A 19,050-nucleotide genomic window follows, 5' to 3' on the forward strand; every position below is an offset into this window, starting at 1 on the left:
CGCAAAATTTACTTGAACTGTAATTGGAGTAAAATTTATTCTATCTGATTGAAGTGTTCTATCGATTGGCACTTAATTAACTTGCGAGTGCAACGTGGATTTCCACCTACACATTTACATGCATATTTATATGTGAATATCTATTAACATAGATATCTATTGATACGACCTTTTTCATTTTGAGCAAAAATTCAAACATTTATGAAGAGACTAAATTTTAATAATTAAACATATTGAAATAACAGTATATTAATAAGACTCTCTTTGAAAATTTAGAAAATTTTTGGAAATATGGAAATATATTCAAACTTTAGGTAGAGCAACCTCTTTGCTGATTACACTCTCCTGATACTTGATCAATTTTCAAGTCTCTTTATTTTCGCGATTTGAATCCCAAATCTTCGGACTCGCAATTTTTAGAAATCCTGAAAATTCTTGAAATTGTAGACAGTGCACATTAATATTATGTGGAGGATTAAATAGAAAAAAATATTTAACAATACGCAATCCGAACAAACATAGTATAGATTATTGCGGCATCTTGAATGACGCAAGGGTCCCGTGCAGCAATTTCTCTGTCCTCATTGTCCTGCTATTGCACTATTTATTTCCGCACACACCCTGCCGATGGCTGCATCAGAACGAGACTGCAATTTGCATACATGCAGGTAGGTGCAGCATTGTCGGTCGCTAAACTATCTGTGCCAGGACAACGACGCATACAAGAAAAGGTTGCAGTTGCGTTACGCAACGGTTTACGAGTCGGCGTGTATTTAAATTAAGTCTCATTTATTTTGCACATATCTTTACACACAGTTCGTACTAATCTACACGAAAGGACGCCGCGGAACATTGACAATCTTAGTCTTCCCGAAGATGCCGTACACGCGAAAACTTGATTTATTACGTCTATAAGGTCTATAAGGCTTGCAGTATATCTGTAACGTCTATCAGAAATCAAACACTTAGAAATCTCACGTTAAATATCTTTTTTTTTAAATAAATATATTAAAATTTTTCCATCCTCTTCGCGTGTACGGCAGATTTAATTACAGGTGATGTCAGCAACGAGGACAAGGATTTTGCGACGGGCTCGCAAAATAATAAAAAAAAAATATGGAAGAGAAGAGAATGCTGTGATTCTTTCGGATTCACCGGCCACTCCTCGGCCGGTGACGCCAAAAGAATCGAACAGCCATTTCTTGGATCACAACACGAAAGAATCGCGGTGCTTTGGGCTCGGATCTGTTACAATAGCTCTAACGGCAGAGCGGAGTCGCGGAGAAATCTTAATCCGCACAAATGGATGCGATTATCATTAATCAAAGGCCCCTTCGAGCGTTATCACAAATAGAGAGGAGACCGGGCGCGTCGAGCTGGGTAGTCAGCTCTCTCGCTCGCGGCAATCGAGTCCTTCCTTATTTAGAGCGCGATATACGCGGAATGTCGTTATTGTAAATTGGCAAGTCGATACTCTTCTCCGGGCTGTGAGAAGCGATTATTATCTCGTATACGCGAAATAAGATTCGCGTAATGGCGGCTGAACTACTGCGGTCCCCCGCCGTCCTGAGTTTCGATTCAGTCCTTTCGTGCTGAAGCAGCGATCGCGGGATAATTTCGAATGGCTCTCCAAGCGACGGTTTGCGGGAAAAGCGGGATAGCTTCTCTGGATAGTTACGCAGATAGCACCGTACGCGCGACCGCGACTAATCTACCGCGAAACAATCTTTCGGTCGACCGACCGATTCGATCATCGGTTCCGGTCACGAGTTGAAGAACCGTCTCATGGATCGCGATCTCGAATAGCTCTGCAAGCGACGTTGCGGGCACTCTTAGGAATCAGTAATTCGCAATCGAATGTCACGATGAATGTCTTGATCACTAGTCTTGATCGAGATCATGGTATCGTCGTAGGTTTCGTTTTCGCGCAAGTCCCTCTTTCTCTCTGAGGTCTTTTCTCGTGTTCGGAGGTATCGGCGCTCGTCGAGACGCCGTTCTAGGTGCGATGAGAGGACCGAGACCTTCTCGAGTACTTCTTCCTCTCGGTGACGATACGTCAAACGGCCCCGTACTCCTCGCTCGACGGCGACTCGTCGCTGGCCGACGGCCTGGGTGGCCTGGGCGGTCGCGGCGGCCGATGATGGTGCAGCGTAGGCGCCGGTCTTCTCGGCGGCGGCGGTGGGTGCACTCCGTAAGACGTATCGTCCCCTTCCTCGCTGCTGGGCGACGGCGAAGGCGCCCGGTCCTCCTGCTCCTGCAGCAGCTGTCGGAACTCCTGAATCGACTCGTTCAGGGACCACAGTTGTGACAACAGGGAGAGATCGAGCTGCCGCAGGCCAAACTGCAAATGCGAAAATAATTATTGTAATATTAATACGTTGACAAATGAAAATTAAAAGTTGAGACTGGAAGAGTGAGTTTTCGATAAAGACCTACAAAAGTAATCTTCGTTTTTTTTTAATCTCTTGACAAAAAAAGATACAATCATCACTTAAGGTCTATTGTGTTCTATGGCATTGGAAACTGAGTTAACTAAAATTTTATAGCAATCTCCTTTCCGATTAGAAATAAATATATAAAATGCTTATAATGTTGTTTCTTACACAAATCTTATTCAAAAGAAGATTGACTTTCAGACATTTACTGAAGAGACTCTATGATTATCATTTTTCGTAACCCTGTGACTTTTCTTCTGTGAAATTTCACATATGGCTCGAGATAGAAGTCAAGACGCATTCACTTTTACCATACGGTCACCAAGGTAAATGTTACCTCGTGATTTACGGACTGAAACGGCGCATTTCCAAGCAGCTCGGCGGCCGTCTGGCCGTGGGAATCGAGGAAGAGGGAATTGTATAGGAGGGACGTGCAAAAGAGGAGAATGGGAAGAGCGCGCGAGACGCGAGCCGAGGAGAAACGAGACTGGAAGAGGGACGATGACGAGGAGCAGAGGAGAGAACGAAGGTGGAAAAGGAGCGCGCGCGAGAGAAAGAGGGTACGAAGGAGCGGAGCCTATGCCTGAGGGAATGTAGCGTGGGAGCGGCTGTGCCAGTTCGCTTCCCGTGTCTGTGGATTGACTATTAAATTATTAGCCTAACTTAGATACGCGAGTCGAGATGCTGACGCGAAACGGAGATCCAACAACAAGAGCGCTCGTCACGAGAGCTCCTCTTCCTCCTCCTCGAAGGAGAGATCCTACTCGAGATCCCGTTACAGTTAATTTCGGGAAGATTGCCGCGATGCCAGGCTTGGATACGTAGTCGGCATGATACGGCGATAAATTTATACGAAACGAATACATATATATTTACATATATATTAATATATTAATATATATGTGTATGTGTGTGTGTGTGTGTGTGTGTGTATAGGCGATACATAAGATTGTTGGGTCAACAGGACGCTCGAGGAATCTCGTTGCGATGAGCGATGACAAGATTATTGAGCTGCTAACGAGATGTGTGCTAACGAAGAGATTTTTAGTAGTAATTTTATTCGAAATAAACAGTCTTTCAGAATTTCAATCGCTCAGTTAACGCAGAGGAATGCAACGTAGAGGAGTGTAACTAGCAGCAGGAGGCACGTGAAGTATGTTTGCGCAGCAAACCTGCGAGGTAATAGCTATTAAAAAGCGCGGAGGCCTCCGCACACGGCTGAGTGATATAAGCGCGTCCCGTCTTTCTCTACCGCGGCATGATACTCCGGTTTCCCTCGCCGGCTTATGATCCCACGCATAAAATACGCGCGCTCATCGCGCGCGCGGCAATTTACTCACACGCGATCGCGGCCTCGAGGTAACGGGTCGTCCACAGGTCGTCCCAAACAGACGCGGAAGGATCGGGAGAAAAAGGCAGCGGGAGAGCAGCAGAGGTGGACAAACGACGACCGAGTGGAAAATGACGACGACTCGAGAAACGTGCTCGGACTGACGACGCGAATATCGAGGATAAGGAGTGGCGAGGATCGAAGCTACAACGAGACGGAGAATATAAAAACTGCCTCAAAGCAAGAATCAAAGGCAGCACAAAGAAAAAATATTCAAAGCTAAAAATAAAAATTATGAAACAAAAATGGTATAAAGTATAAAGATAACGTAGAAAGAATAAAAAGAAAACAATAGAAAAGAAAAATATCCGAAATAAAAAATATAAATTATAAAATATAAAAATCACATAAAGATAACATAGAAAGAATTAAAAAAAAAAGTTTGTAAAATACTTTAAAGACGCAAAATCTTCACGTCGGGTTTAAAAAATTTAGATACAAATCTGCGACGTAGAGAAACGAGAAATAATTTGTGCACAGCTTCCGTCCCGATCGATAGCGGCGGAAGAACCTTGACGGGTTTACTTTTAAATCGCACGTGCTTACCGCACGCGAAGGCGTGGAATTTTCCTGCATGTCCGTAAATACATTTCGCTCCGCGGTAGATGACTAATGGTTTCTATTGGAGTTAATGGCTGCCGTTATAGGATGCACAATTTCAGACACCAATTTGAACAGCATCGACAATTTACCGACCGCATCTCGAGCGACGCTGCTGCACGCGCCGTAAAATACAATGGTTACATTTTTCGCAATCCTAAAGAACGTCGCTTATCCTTTCCTTCTTAACGATCACTATCAATCGCTTTAGTGCATCGATCGCATTCGCAAAATAATGATCTTAGTGGAGTCCCAACGTTGACGGAGAAGCAAAAGGGTGAATCCTCGTGGACGTACCATTTCTCTCCTGAGCACCGCCAGTTGGGTGTCCAGGGTGGTGAGTTGCCTGGCAGGTGGTGACGGCCTCGACGACGACGACTGCAGCGGCGTTTTACCGCCTCTTTGGGATTTACTGGACGACCTCGTGGGCGGTGGAGGCGGCTCGCCGCTCTCGCCGCGTCCGCCGCTCAGGTTGAAGCCACTTAAGCTCCTCGGTAACGGGGGTAATCCTTGCAGGGAAGACATCGCGATCCTTTCTTGTATGCTGGAACAAGGACGAGATTCTTATATAATTTACATTTTGCAGAAATAAGATATTCCAGTGATAAAGTTAAAAAGTTGACGTTTAATGGTTACTAAAAGCTAATTATTAACGGGATATATTTAATTACGTATGAGTTATAAATGCATAATAAATGTATGTCAATAATTAAAATATTATCCCTAAATAACAGGATGTTTCAATTTTTAAAGTAATGCTTGTTTTCCGGCTGTGGCGATTTGAAAAATAAAAAGAGAAGGACGAGTGGAGTTCACAAAGGGGGATACATTTAAAACTTTCACGATACTCCGGGGGAAACTTCCCGCGGGTCGGATGGTCTCTCCTGCCTTGGTAAACTGCCAAAGGCAGAGTACGATGGATGGGAGCCGCAGGAAACGAGGATACCGTTATACGATCATCTTATGGAATAAAAATTCGATCTGTCTTTATAAGTGTCGGCCGCCAGCGGTCAAGAAGGCGGAAGATTTGGCGAATGACTCACTTTTGCCCCGCGGTTATTATCATCGCGTGCACATCGCGGAAGTCTGCAATCGCTCAATCGTTCCCTATCGACGTCGATATCCGTTCGATTCGGTTCCGCGGCTTGCCCGTCTCCTCGTTTTATTTTCCTGCGTGCCGAGATGAGATCGATTCGACAAGTGCAGTGATACCGATCCGATACGCGAGAGCGATATCGGTTTAGCAATTTATAAAAAGTTGCTGCTGTTAATAAATTCCTCGTCGACTTGTATCGCGAGGAAAGAATGTTTATGCAACCTCTATTTATAATTATCTCTCGAGAATATATTTCTCCGTTTTTTTTGACATTTATTAAATTCTGTAATTTGTACAATTGCATATGTATATTTGTGTGCATGTGCGTATAAATGGTGTATGATATCGCAATATCCGAAAGACCAGCTCGTGGATTTTTCAAGGATTTTATGACTTGCAAAATGAGAAAATTAAGAGCGATTTGAGAGCAAAATAAAAAAGGGATTGCGAGCGAGTTTTTTTTTAACGTTAGTTACGCCAACGAACGGTTGGTTTTTATGGCCGGTCGACACGGCAGTTATCGCGAGAAAGCGGTACGCTCGTATTGCTAGATCGTTGAATTCGGATTAACGTGCGCGTAACAAAGTGCGACCCTGCGAACTATTGCGACTTCTCGATAATTAATACGTCGTTAACGCCGGTGTACAGCAACATAGCGTTTCGTATGATGTTACGCCGTAAAACGTTTATCTATTATGTATTCGCGCATTTCAGTAACATCCTCATCAAGCACATTATTTTGAGCGTATTCTCAAAATAAGAACGTCAAAAACTTGGGGAAAATTACGTTTTTAACACACTCAAAAATTCAAAACGTTATTCAACTAATTGTTTAAATTGAGATACCGATGCTATCTGTCTCGCAAGTCTTTCGCAATTACTGCAGTTTTATTGCCTTAGATGAGAAAGTGAGAATGTTAGACGTGGATGCAGCGCAAAGAGTGAATTTTTGGGAATTAAGACAGTCCTACAAACAGTAATTGCATCTTTATGAGAAAGCATATTTCAACGATAATCCCTTTCTTATTGGTGCAAATTGTTTCAAGACCGATGAAACTACAGTCACAGCTTTAAGCTTCCAGCGATCTTATAAAAGCCACTTATGAACAATTTATTCGATAGATAGAAAACTTTCGAATTATTTGGTGAAATGGAAAAGAGTAATTCATATTATTATTTAGCGTCACAATCCTTTAGATTTCAACATCCATAGAAAAGATTGCGAGCAAAGATTTCGACGATATCGCGCTTCCAGTCTACCTGATGAAATCAAGATCAGTGATTCTCTCCTCCTCGCGATGATCGTAACCGTTGACGCGATTCCTGTCGACGGTGTCGTCGTCGCCGTCGTCTCCGTGCAGAGTGATCTTCGTGGAGGAGTAACGGACCCCCGCCTCCAGCCAGTCCTGCCGATGGATATTGTTGTCGCTGTCGTTGTCGTTGCTGCTGTCCTCGTGGTCGCTGAGCGCGATTTTACGCTCCGGTTCGTCGACGACGAGCAGGGTGACGGGGGCGCGGTCGGGAACGCTCGGGACGCTCGTCGATTTCTCGCTCGAGGATACGTTCTTGACACCGTCGTTCCCGGCGGGCTTGCCACTCGCCGCGAACGCTTCCTGCTGCTGCTGTTGCTGCTCGACACCAGGACACGATCGGCACGTGGGCGTCGGCCGGGTGTCGTGCCCGTCCGCTCTCTCCGGGTCGCCGTTGCACTTTTCCGCGTGACCCACCGTGACTTGCCTGCCAGGGGAATCCGGGCTGGAGGACGAGGCACGAAGCTCGTCTTCGAAGGACACGTTGACAGCTCGAACGGCCAGCGACGGCCTCGACGCCGTCGTCGCTGCCGTTTCGAATTTCTCCGCCGAGGCGACGACGCTGTTCTCCCTTTGCGGGTCCTTGCATCGTTCGCGATGATACGACAGACCGGCCGGGTCCTTCCCGCGGGAGTTTCTGCGAATCTCCAGTCTGCGTTGCGGCCGTTGATCCTCGGTCAGACTGTTGCGCTTCCGCACAATGTTCACCGGGACGTTTCCCGTGGAATAAAGCTTCTCCGAACCGGTACCGGTACCGTGATGTTGATCGTGAGACGAGGTGACTTTGTTTCCGTTCTCCGACCGGCACTCCTCAACATTCCTGTCTGCGTTTCGCGCCTGGTTGCGATCCCGCTGATTTCTGTCGTTGGACGCACTTTCGTCCTTGGAGTCCTTCGTGCATTCCTTGATGGACTCGTATACGATCGTGCGTCCGGCCGTCGAGTCCACCTGTTGCTGTTGTTGCTGCAGCTGCAGTTGCTGCTGCACTTGCTGCTGATCGGATCTCCAGGGCTTCGTGTTCGGCGGCGGTGGTGCCTGCCTAGTAGGACAGGGCGGCCTTGGCGATCTCTTAAGGGCCTCGGCAACCACCTGCCTGCTCGGCCGAGGTGGCACCGGAGGCGGATGAGGCCTCTGACTGGTTGCCAGCTGCATTCCGCTCGGTTTTTCAGACCGTCTAACCGATGCGATCGCTCATCCTCGACGAAGACAAGCTTATGCGAAGCAAATCTCGGTTTTTGAACTGCACACTCCCGACTCGCGCGTCAAAAATATCCACGCTATTGCTTAGGCAGTACTAAATGTCAGCGGTAACGCGAGGTACCTTCACCTCGCGCGTAAAAGACGAAGATTTCCCCGTTCAAATTTCTTCGAAGATAAGAGGCGACGTTTATCGTCCTCCTTATCGCGCGTCTGTCTATTTCAAGCCGACGGAATGTGAGAAACGACGTGAAATGACTCGGCGAGCGAGGCGTTTCGCGAGCTTGGGTAAACTTCTCGCGTCAGCAGTGTTTCGTCACTCGAAAAATTCCTCAGGCAGGAATTAATTCGTTGTTTGCGACGGAGTAGCTCGATTTTTATTCTACCGCGACGTATTGTCAGTCGCGGACGAATGTAATGGCCGTCTCTCTCTAATGGATATCTCTGTGTAAAATCTATTCGCTGCAGGTCGGAGCCGCCGGAGGTAGAGTCTGCGCGAGCAACGCACGTGCGTTTCTCGGAATTCTTACTCGCTTAAAACGCACCGCGAACGGGCACTGCGTTAAATGCCGATCGGAGATGACGGGAAAATGTTGTGCAACGTCGCCACATGATTCCACGGCGGCTGTTGCGCCAGCGAAATCACCGCAATCTCGCCGCGCGTATACCCTCGATTCTGCCGTTTCCTTCTCTTTCGCCTCTTCTCTTTCGTTTCTCCTCTCGAGTCCACCGCACGTCCTCTTTATTCGTTAAGCAGGTCGCGATCGCGCCGATGCCTCGCGATATCGCCCCGACGCGACTTTGCATACAATTCTGCGGGAGGCCACGAAACGTGCGTTCGTTCGTGCTCGCTAATAGCTTCACGAGCGGGGACTTGAGTTTCCCAAATCTCCCTTCGTTCGCGATCGTGACGAGTGGGATCCCCCTGCTGTTTTGCGCATAATTCCGCGGGGACCGCGTAAAATATCCTTTGTCGATTGAAGGCTTCAGGCCTTCAGCACCGATTTTCAATACGGAGATCTTCGCGCGCGTTCCGTCCCTTTCTCTACCTCTCTTTTCCCTTAGATTGTCATTGAAGCTGATCTTCGAGATGACGTTACGACCTCGATAGTCGCCTTTCTATCTCGATCGCTCGTGCTTTCCGTCCACGAAGAATGTGCCGAGCAGACCCGGCGAACCTATACTGGTTCTTTGTGAGCAAACGCGGCAACTTGACTTGTTGTATTTCATGAGTAAATTTTCTCTCGCATATCACAATTTGCAGTAATCATAAAATATTTGACGATTCTATTGAAGCTTGGTATGATATTCTGTCTCCTTTTCCACTTTTTTTCAAAGCGTATCAAAATTTACTTCAAAAAGTTCGGCAATTAAACTTCCTCATCACAATTAAACTTCGTTATTCTTCCGTTATCACAGAGAAGTAGAAAAACTTTGTTGAAAAAAAAAACCTCCACAGACTTATTCATATATTGTTTATTGCGAATGAAGGAAATCCGACATCTTCCTCGATTCGAGCCACTTCATCCTCGCGTCACTTCGACAGTCACTTCCAAGTCTCGCTTGACGTCACATCGCGTCTTCCACGTTTCAGTGCACCGAAATGCCGCACGAAACACGCACTTTCTAACGCACAAACAAATCGGCAATCGCCGATTTCCTTCTGTATATACTACAATTAAAACACTATATTAATTCCTGCGTCACGACGGAAATCCTCCTTTCGGGTCGACCCGGTCAAGACTTCTCTCCCGCTACCCGTGGCTAATGGGAACCAATCGCGGAGAAACACTCGGAACCTTCGACTCCGGCAAACTACGGCACGAGGAACAAGCCGAAACGATCGCGCGCGGCGAATGCCTTCGGACAGGTAGAGCTAGAGCAGCGACGATCCCGAGACCCCAGGCGGTATCCCCGATCCAGTATCTCCTCCTCCGTCCCGACCTCTCCCTCCTTCTCTTCCACCCGATCGCGCCTCTATCCTCTCTTTCTCGACGGACCGACCGCCGCGGACTGACTTTGCGGTCCCACAAACATCCTTCGCGATCGTTGGCCACGTGACTGGCCGAGCTCGAGTTCTCGTCAGGTAGTCAACGAGTGTGCGCCTTGCGCGCGCGCGCGCGTGTGTATGTGCGTTTGAGCGAGCGAACGGATGGGTAAAGGAATGAGCGTGCGAATGAACGAGAGAGAGAGAATAAACGAGCGCGTAAGCGTGCCTAGGTGTGTACACGTGTGTGTGTGAAAGGCGCAGAAGGGAGCCGGAGATAGAGGCGAATGCAAAGAGGACCTGCGGTTGACGGCGTGATGGTGAAGGTTCACCACCGCGGTCTCGTGCCGATCTCAGCATTGCTGATCACGATGATGTGTGAGCTCTTGGCCCGATAGGAAGAAACACTCGGATTGCTCGTTACGTAAAATCGGCTGATCTCGGGGAGGGAAAAAGCGGTTGCCGTTCTAAACCTTACGGAAAGTCGCGGTCACACTTTCTAGCGTCGTTAAGACTGAGGTTTCTTCTCGGGGTTGCTGCCTTTCCGTGATATTTTCACGGCGCGGCACACGATTCTCTCGACGTCGTCCGAACTAATCCCCCGATCGCTTGAAATGTCGAAAATGAAGGAATAATTAATTTCAAAGGGAGATTTAACTTGGTTAGAGATATATCTGAGATTATAATCACATTCTATCGTCGTATTATATCGTCGATGGGGAAACATTTTCTCTCAGGACTCGCTCGAATGGATTCAATTATGCGCCGAGACGCGTAATATGCAGCGCGTCCTAATTACATACATGCATTTGCCCGAGATTGTTCAAGTTTATGTAAGCCGATTTCGCCGTGATTTCATAGAGTTACGAGCCTCGCGCTTACACTTCACGGTACCCGTCACATATCGTTTCGTTTCTTTACATCATATACAATATCTGCCGCAGGTGTAGAGCAGTTAATTACCCGCGAATGTGCGTTCATTTCGAAATACGCATTATTCGCATCGACGCGAACGCAACGGCGATCTGCGATAAACGTGAACTTTCTAGAGTTCGCGAGGCATAAAGCGTCTTATCGATCAATATCGGTTTCCGTGCTTCGGCGGAGCACGAAGAGTCGTTACAAATTCTCACAAAAGAGATAAACGCGAGATAAACGCGAGATAAAGAATGCGCGTAAAAAAAATCGCGGAAGCGCGACAAAAAGATACGGGGACATGAATAAAACTCTTTAATGTAACCGGCATGAATTGAAAGGACAGAGAGTCACGAATTAAAAGGATCAGAAGTTGCGAAATAAAAGGACTGAGAGTCACAAATTTAAAAAATTAGAAATTGCGAGTTAAAAGGACTAAGAGTTACGAATTAAAAAGACTAGGAGTTGTGAATTAAAGGGACTGAGAGTCACGAATTAAAAAAGAAACTAGGAACTGTAAATTAAAAAACTGAGAGTCACGAATTAAGGGGACTAGGAGTCACGAGTTCAAAGAACTAGGAGTTAATTGTGAAACGAGTCCCTGGAGTCGACCATTTCGGGGTCCGTCTACCTCCAACGTTGGGTGTAGGTGTATACCGCGACCGGTGGTATCGCCGTGGTATCGCGTGAGAGAGTAACCCGTAGCGGATGAGGAGAACGGGGACGGAGGAGGGAAGAGAAAGGAAAGGATTATCGAGGGAAGAGGCGAACGGAGCGAGACGGAGAAAAGGGAAGGGACCCATTAGGTCCCCTCCGTCTCGCTGCCCTCCGCAATGGCACGGAGGTCCGTTCGCCAGTGCCGTAGCTTGGCGCGACGACATTCTGACTTCCTCCGTTTTCTCTCTTTCTCTCTCCTCCCCTACGTTTCGAAGATTGCGGGAAGAGGATTCCAGGGGAGCGTGATTACTCTTAATTCGCGCAATTCGTCTTAACAAAGCGATCTCCCTCTCTCTCTTTCTCTCTCTCCTTTAAGTCTCGTGCCACGCTCGAGTCTATCTTTCGACCCCGACGCGATTTTACGGGATTGTAAAATCGAGTTTTTCAAGTTGATACTATGAAGATATCTGTTTCGTTCGAGGACAAGTCAAGTTTCTAGAATCGCTACTCGCTCGAGACGACGCTCCAGAAGACGGCAGCGTCTTTTGGAAGCGTCTAAACGTCTTCTGTCGCTGGAGCGAAGCAGGACCGCGGAGATAAAATACCAGCGGTATCCCGCGGACTCTCGCGTGCTCCGCGAAATGAAGTAACCGCCGATGATACGCGTTATCGGCGGGCGATCGCCGCGCGATATCGCCCGCCCATTCGCGGCGCAATTAAGCCCGAGGAAGTGGCACGGCCGGCCGGGCTGGGAAAACGCGGGTCTCGGAATTTATTCACACTCTGTTTCGCTCTGGCTCAGGCAAAAACGACTCGTTCCACTTTTGCGGCCGATCTCCCGCCGATAAAATGCAAATCGGCCCCACCGCCTCCCTCCCCCCCCCCTCCCTGTCACCGCGCAGTCCGGTCGGCTCCTAGACCGGTCGAAATCGGATCGTGGTCGTATATCTGCATGTCGCCCGAAGACGTTCCCGTCCGGCGCGGCGCGGCGGCCGCTACCGCGCAACGCGGCCGTCAAAACAAAAATTCGATTACTGGGTCACGAGGTTTCGCGTGGTGCGCGATCGAGACGCGGATTTCGAATGCCAATGTCAGGCGCGTGTCTATCTGTGAGCTATATTTGTTAACTCGGCCTCGCACGGGCGGAGAGTTCATGTATAATGATGTCTTTTGCACGTCAACGCGCGTGTTACATAAGTGTGATACGCAGTCAAGCAGTCCCTCTCTTATAACATCTCTTCGACCACTTATATCCATTTCTACCAATTTAGTTTAACTTACTCTTTATCTGTTTCTAATTTTCAAAATTAGAAAAAGATAACAAGTATGTAACCGAGATTAAAGTTAATCTACATTGATAGAAATGGACATTAATAATGAGTTACATTGATAAATAGTTTTTTTTTTAAACGTGATACTCTTAACGATCCTTTTTCTTCAAACTCACGGTACTACATTCGATATTGAGCCGGTACTTGACAGTCATTCTTCAATTGTCAGTGCGTTTGCTGATTCACACTTTATATACTTTTCTCGGTAATAAACATGACTCGACTGCTATTTTTGTATTCTGTACTTTGACCACGCGCGCCGCCGCGAAAGGAGTAGAGCCCGAGAGCGGCTTTCCATCTTTTCGCAATCATAAATAACACAGAGCCCTCCCGAGGTGGCCGACGTGTACGTCAAATTGACTAGCAAAACCAGCCGGGATAAGAGCATCGCGTTGAAAATCACGCGCTCGCTGTGTACGCAACGCCGTCGATCCGGCTTTCCTTTACCGTCCCACTCGCGCGCTCCACGTTCTCCATTAAACTCCGCGCGAGTTGGAGTTTTCTCGCGCGCGATTATGTCGGCGTAACGCGGGTTCCCGCGATTAAAGCGAGAGGAGAGAGAAAAAAAGAGGAGCCTATTCCCCGACCTGCGCTCGCCAACGCGGCACGACCGCAACCGCGTCAGGCTGAGAGAATGGATTATGCCGCGCGGCGACGATTACGTTACGTTCCAGAACACGCGCGAGACACTGACGGCGCGTATCGTCGGATACAACAACTTATTAATAATTCAACGAGCCGACGGCGTCACCCGCAGAGGCGGCCAGATAACAAAGCGAGAGAAGAGAGAGAGAGAGAGAGAGAGAGAGAGAGAGAGAGAGAGAGAGAGAGAGAGAGAGAGAGAGAGAGAGAGAGAGAGAGAGAGAGAGAGAGAGAGAGAGAGAGAGAGAGAGAGAGAGAGAGAGAGAGAGAGAGAGAGAGAGAGAGAGAGAGAGAGAGACTGATCCACGGTTGCACGCCGCGCGTTAACCCTTTGAACCGGAAACGTGTTCTCCGTCACGGAGAGCATAAGATTGGAGCGCGAATGCGGTGGTCATGGAACATCCGAATTTTTTGGCTGATGATAAAGACTCGATTGTGCTAGATTTGATAAACAGCATCACACATCGCATTTGTTGTATACAATTCTTCTCCGAGACACGCGTTCAGGCGTGAATTTTGCGCGCGGAAAAAGATTAATTAGACGATTACCGCTGAAGGGCGAATTCCCGAATGGAATTCGGGATGAGACAAAGATTTTGGATGATATTCGCAAGAGGTTGACGATTCGGCGTATACGAGCATACACAACGGGTTGCCATGCGGCAGGCGGGCTTAATCGTCGGCACGGCGGATGGACGACTCTAGATAAGCTTCTAAATTTAGCAGCACGGCCATCTCCCGCTGGAAAACATATAAGTCGTTCGTATGGGATTTACATTAATCTTGTTACGCGTATAAATCTTTTATAGCAAATAGCACGCTAGATACGACGAATCGATTCAAGAAACATACGCTGTGAATAGACGAAGATGCCCTAAAGTATATTGCCCATCCGCTTGATTATCCTTTAATTTCGACGGCTTTTCTTTACAGGCTCAGACTCGATCGCCCTGAAAACACGATTTACCCGAGTAGGGTTTAGCGAAAGAGATTCGCGTTATACAGACTGTCTCTAGATTGTACAGATTATATAGATTTATATCTCTCAAAAGACACGGCAATGTCTCGCGCCAAGTGTACGGGCGATACAGAAAGTGTATCTATACCTCAAGCAGTTGAGCGGAGACACGATTGTCGTATTTAGAAAACGGCTAAGCGGATGCAATTTCTGAAAGGTCCAATCGATTATACAGCGAGCGACGTCTTCTTCCTAGAACGACTGATCTGATTTACGTCTGAGTTTCCTTAGGTAGGGAAATCGTCGCGAGCCGGTAGAAGGACAAAGGTTTCATTGTTACCTGATCACTCGCTGCGTGCTGACACCTGCGGGCCCGTAAGGCAGAGCGCGGTGGCGGTTACTCCTTAAACTTCCACTCCTGACGGCACATCGGGCACATGTGGTTGGTCTGCTGCGAGTGCAGCCACTTCATGATGCAGTGTATGTGGAAACAATGCGAGCACTGCCCCCACACTGGAACGAAAAACCGAGCGTTTGTAGAGCGAGTTAAATTAATTTCGTCGGCGTCGGGGGCGAGGGCGACCGGCGCGGACGTCTGTCAGGGCGCACCTGGCTGGGCGGCGGGGGGGGGAGGGGGGAAGGACGGAGGGACGTGCGTGCACGCGTTCGCCGCACATCGATACCGAGGGTGCCCAGGGCGAGGGTGAGGGACAAGCGGCGCCTGCCTGCCGACCCCGTCGACCGGCACGCGTCGATCGATATCGCGCGCCGTCGCGGACGCGACCGTCTCGCCGTGGCGGCATTTTACGAGTCGGGGAATAAAAGAAATCCATCCTCCCTTCGACCCTAAGAGCACATGTAATATGTAGATTCTGATAATCGCAAAAGTATAAGATATTATGGGAGCAGATACCCCCCATACAGCACACTTGTCCAAAAGACGTCTTATGTCCCGATTTTGGACATGGGGCTGTCTGGGTCAGTATATTAGGTATCACTAAAGATTTTTACTCTTTAGTGATAAGACTTTTATATATATAAGGGATATTCTATTTTATATGGAATGTAATTGAACGGACAAATAAAAAATGTATATTAAAACATATGCGTACGTTAAAATAGACTGCAAATTAAAACGCATCGGATAGTTTAGTTAATGCGAGTTATACATCGTATAAAATGAATTCAAGACTTCGACCAAGTTCTGATTAACTTACAATTAGTTAGTGTTAGTGATTAATTCAATCGGCAGAACTTTTGCAAAATTAAAGCAAAATTTCAAACTGCATCGTCGCCTCTAATTTTCAAGTTTTCTTTCTCTTACAATTAGTTTTTTTCTTAAAACTTCTCGTTTTAAAGAAAATATGAAAATATTCGACAGCAGTACAAAAGATATAAATGTGTTTCTACTTGAAGGAACGTCGTGAAGCGAGAGAAATCATTTTCGACACTTTCAGAGTAAATATTTTCTTTCTTTTTTTTTAACAGATAATTTAACACGCGTTAAGAAAACGAGCAATATCAAGAGACAGCGTTTCACTTGGAATATCGCAGAAAAAGAATACGCATCACGAATACCTAGCGGACAGTCGTCTCCGGGGATCTTGCAATCCGGGCAGCTGGCGTCGAACGGCATCCTGCATATGCCGCAGTTATCGTCGTTCGCGATCCACCGCCAGGTGGCGACGCCTGTCCAGCCTGAAAAGAGAAACGTGCCTTCGTGGATGTCGTCGATCTACGTGCGAGCGCTTTCCCATGGCCGAGGAAAATGTTACGAGCTTATGTTTACGCCGTGACATAACCACGAAACTAAAGAATTTTGACACGCGACGCGTCAATCGCGCGGAATTAACGTGAAAACGGAAAACAGAACGAGCGACAGGGAAAATTTCGATGCCGCTGGAGGTACTTACTTTTTATCGTTACCTTCATCTCGATGTCGAGGTTGATGTCCTCTTATCTCCGATAGACGTGACGCGACGCGACGCGACCCGAGTGACTTGACTGACTTCTCCGCAAATTCTCCGAAATCGTGGCTTCGGCGAGAATATATTCGGAAGAAACGCGAGCTCTTCTAATATCGCGATAGAACGACAGACTGACCACGACCGATAGAACAACACGAAGCGATCAACAGGACTGCGCCATCTTAAGATTTTCAAATCGCGATTCGACCGTGCGACCGTGCGACGGATTCGATTCTCGAACAGGGCTCACTTCGAGATCGGCGATTCGCGTCGGCTGCAGGATAGGATTCTATTTATAATTTTAATTTTATGCGTTGCATAATACGAAAAACGTTTTAAGAAATGCACACATATTTAAAATATACGTTGCAGAATGCACGCGTATATATCGAAAGACGCGCAGCACATGAAATTATAAATAGAATTCTGTATCTTGAAATTTGACGCGAATGGATCGCCTGAAGTGGGCTGTAACAATAATAAATGAATAAATAAAGAACTATTCTATTTGTAAGTGAACTTTGCTTGATGTATGATATTTATTCTAAGATAATTATTTTAAAAAAATGTAAATATAGATATACAATGAATATACATATATATTTATTAAAAATAAATATATATAAAAATATTAAAAAAGTAAAAATATAAGATTTCTTGAAATCTATTATTTCGAAATGCATTCTATCTTCCATATTTGATAAACAAAATATATTTAAACAATATTACATCTAAGAAATATTAAAACGACACAAGATACATTATATTAAATAAGTTATACTTGTAACTAAATATATATCAGTTTCATCTTTCAAATGCGAACAATTCTGTCTTTATTCTTTATTCGTTGCGACGGGAAGCGACAAGCGGGATATTTTCTGCAATGTCAGGAATCAGAAATCCTATTAGTTCAACGCTTCCGAATTGATACAGAAATGATTTTTAGATTTATTCACTACGATGGATATATATCTCTCGATTGACGAGGTGTACCTTTTTTTTCCGCGCGCGGGAACACCGAAGCCGAAAATTCTCGTTTTCAATATCGCTTCAGAGTGCAAAAACAACATTCGTCGTCCGTTCGTTACGGTGGAAATAATTGGCGTGACGGCATCCGCGCGTTACGCGGAACGCGCTAATCAATCTCTTTCGCCCCCTCCCATCGTGTATCTATTATTTCCGAAAAAGCGGGAGGTTGATTGGCCCGCGCGGCATATACGCATATTTTCCGCGTCTATTGCGCGTCGAAAATCACACATCGCGCCCAAGTATGCGAAGGCACCCGTGTGTCGGAGGATTCTATCCGTGGCTGTGGCGCGGCGCGACGGTCGAATAGAAACGCCGCTCTTGTAGCGATGCCAGGATATGCCAGCCGTGCCGGAATGAGAGACGCGGCTCCGTCCGAATGATCGGATGGTGAGGATACGTACACAAAGAGAAGGCGCACGTAAGAAAATGTACAACGTGCGCGCACGGGGAGCTTCGGCGAGCAGACGAGGACTGCGACGCGTAATGTTCTCTCTCTCTCTTTCTCTCGCGCCGTATTCTCGCTGTCCGCCCGAGATAGCCGGTGGTGCGACGATTTATGTCGATTACGCTTTATTACGCGCGCAATGTTTGTAATAATAACAATATTTATATCTTGAATCGGGAAATAATAAAAAGTTGATGTAAGAAAATTTTTCATTCAGAAATATATTACTCCTATTAACGTATTTTTATTTAATTACAATCTTACTCTTAATGTAAATAAAGTAAGAAGAATAAAATTAATATTGATTTCCTAAACACTTGAAAACTCTCTTTCAAGACTTTTGATTTTTGTGATCTAAAAATCTCAAATTCTTTTCGAAACATGGAAAATTCTTAGAAATATACAAAATTCTTGGAAATGTGAAAAATTCTTAATTTTTCTTACTGTTTGTACTTTATACACATATATACACATATTGCTATATCCAAACTATATTATTTATAGCGTTTTCGACTGGGTCGGGCTGAACACCTCCTAGGGCGATTCAACCTGTGTTCAATTCGGCCCAGTCGAAAACGCTGTTATTCAAATTACAGACATCTAAAAATGGCCTTAAATAAGACACGTTGAAAACATCTTAAACGAAGTCATTTGATTCTAAATGGTCGAGCCGGCTAGCTCGGCGAGCAGCGAGAATATATAGCACGAGAGAATAAGGAGACTTGTATACCGTGTCGAAGCCAGCCGAAGCCCGAAGCTTCGAGATCACACGTTGTGCGCGGCGTAGGTAGGCGCCTCTTCTTTGTGTGCGTGTCCTCACCACCACCCGATTTTCGGGTGAGCCGCGCTCTCGTCCTGGCATTATTACCGAATCACCGTATACGAGACTCCCGAGCCCGAGCGGAGAAGCGTGGCGGCGCTGGACAGCCACGGCACGACGGCAAGACGGCACGGGACACGGGACGGGACGGTGTATCGGTAGTACGGGTCGGCACGGCACCGTGCAGCGCGTCCGCCAGCACTAGACCAGCAGCGAGAGCGGGCGGTGGACTGTGGAGAGCGTGGTGGCGACGAGGCGGTGAGGTGAGGTG

At 46.8% G+C, this 19,050-nt stretch overlaps 1 protein-coding gene across 13 annotated transcripts; it reads right to left on the reverse strand.

Annotated features, from left to right (window-relative positions):
- Positions 1 to 770: 770 nt before the first annotated feature.
- Positions 771 to 18,961, reverse strand: LOC139774040 (protein FAM89A). 13 transcript variants are annotated; one of them, XR_011718499.1, is made up of 6 exons: positions 17,479 to 18,786; positions 16,432 to 16,953; positions 16,097 to 16,216; positions 14,859 to 15,031; positions 14,667 to 14,770; positions 13,830 to 14,510 (listed from the first exon to the last, which is right to left on the reverse strand). XR_011718499.1 is itself a non-coding variant. In XM_071708979.1 (4 exons), the coding sequence occupies exons 2-4, from the start codon at positions 7,981 to 7,983 to the stop codon at positions 2,057 to 2,059; spliced, it is 1,734 nt and encodes a 577-aa protein (XP_071565080.1). In that variant the 5' UTR covers positions 7,984 to 9,654; positions 13,506 to 13,659; the 3' UTR covers positions 771 to 2,056. The 13 variants fall into 13 exon arrangements, 6 of the variants coding, with proteins under 6 accessions (XP_071565080.1, XP_071565079.1, XP_071565081.1 ...); XR_011718501.1 differs by lacking the exons at positions 13,830 to 14,510; positions 14,667 to 14,770; positions 17,479 to 18,786 and adding exons at positions 4,830 to 4,969; positions 18,828 to 18,961 and having other exon boundaries at positions 16,432 to 16,616; XR_011718500.1 differs by lacking the exons at positions 13,830 to 14,510; positions 14,667 to 14,770 and adding an exon at positions 4,830 to 4,969 and having other exon boundaries at positions 16,432 to 16,616; positions 18,690 to 18,812.
- Between the last annotated feature and the right edge of the window lie 89 nt (positions 18,962 to 19,050).

Source organism: Temnothorax nylanderi, unplaced genomic scaffold (genome assembly GCF_030848795.1).
Source record: "Temnothorax nylanderi isolate EJ_2023f unplaced genomic scaffold, tnyl_v1.0 TNYL_tig0073_pilon, whole genome shotgun sequence".
In the NCBI taxonomy this organism is placed as follows: Eukaryota; Metazoa; Arthropoda; class Insecta; order Hymenoptera; family Formicidae; genus Temnothorax; species Temnothorax nylanderi.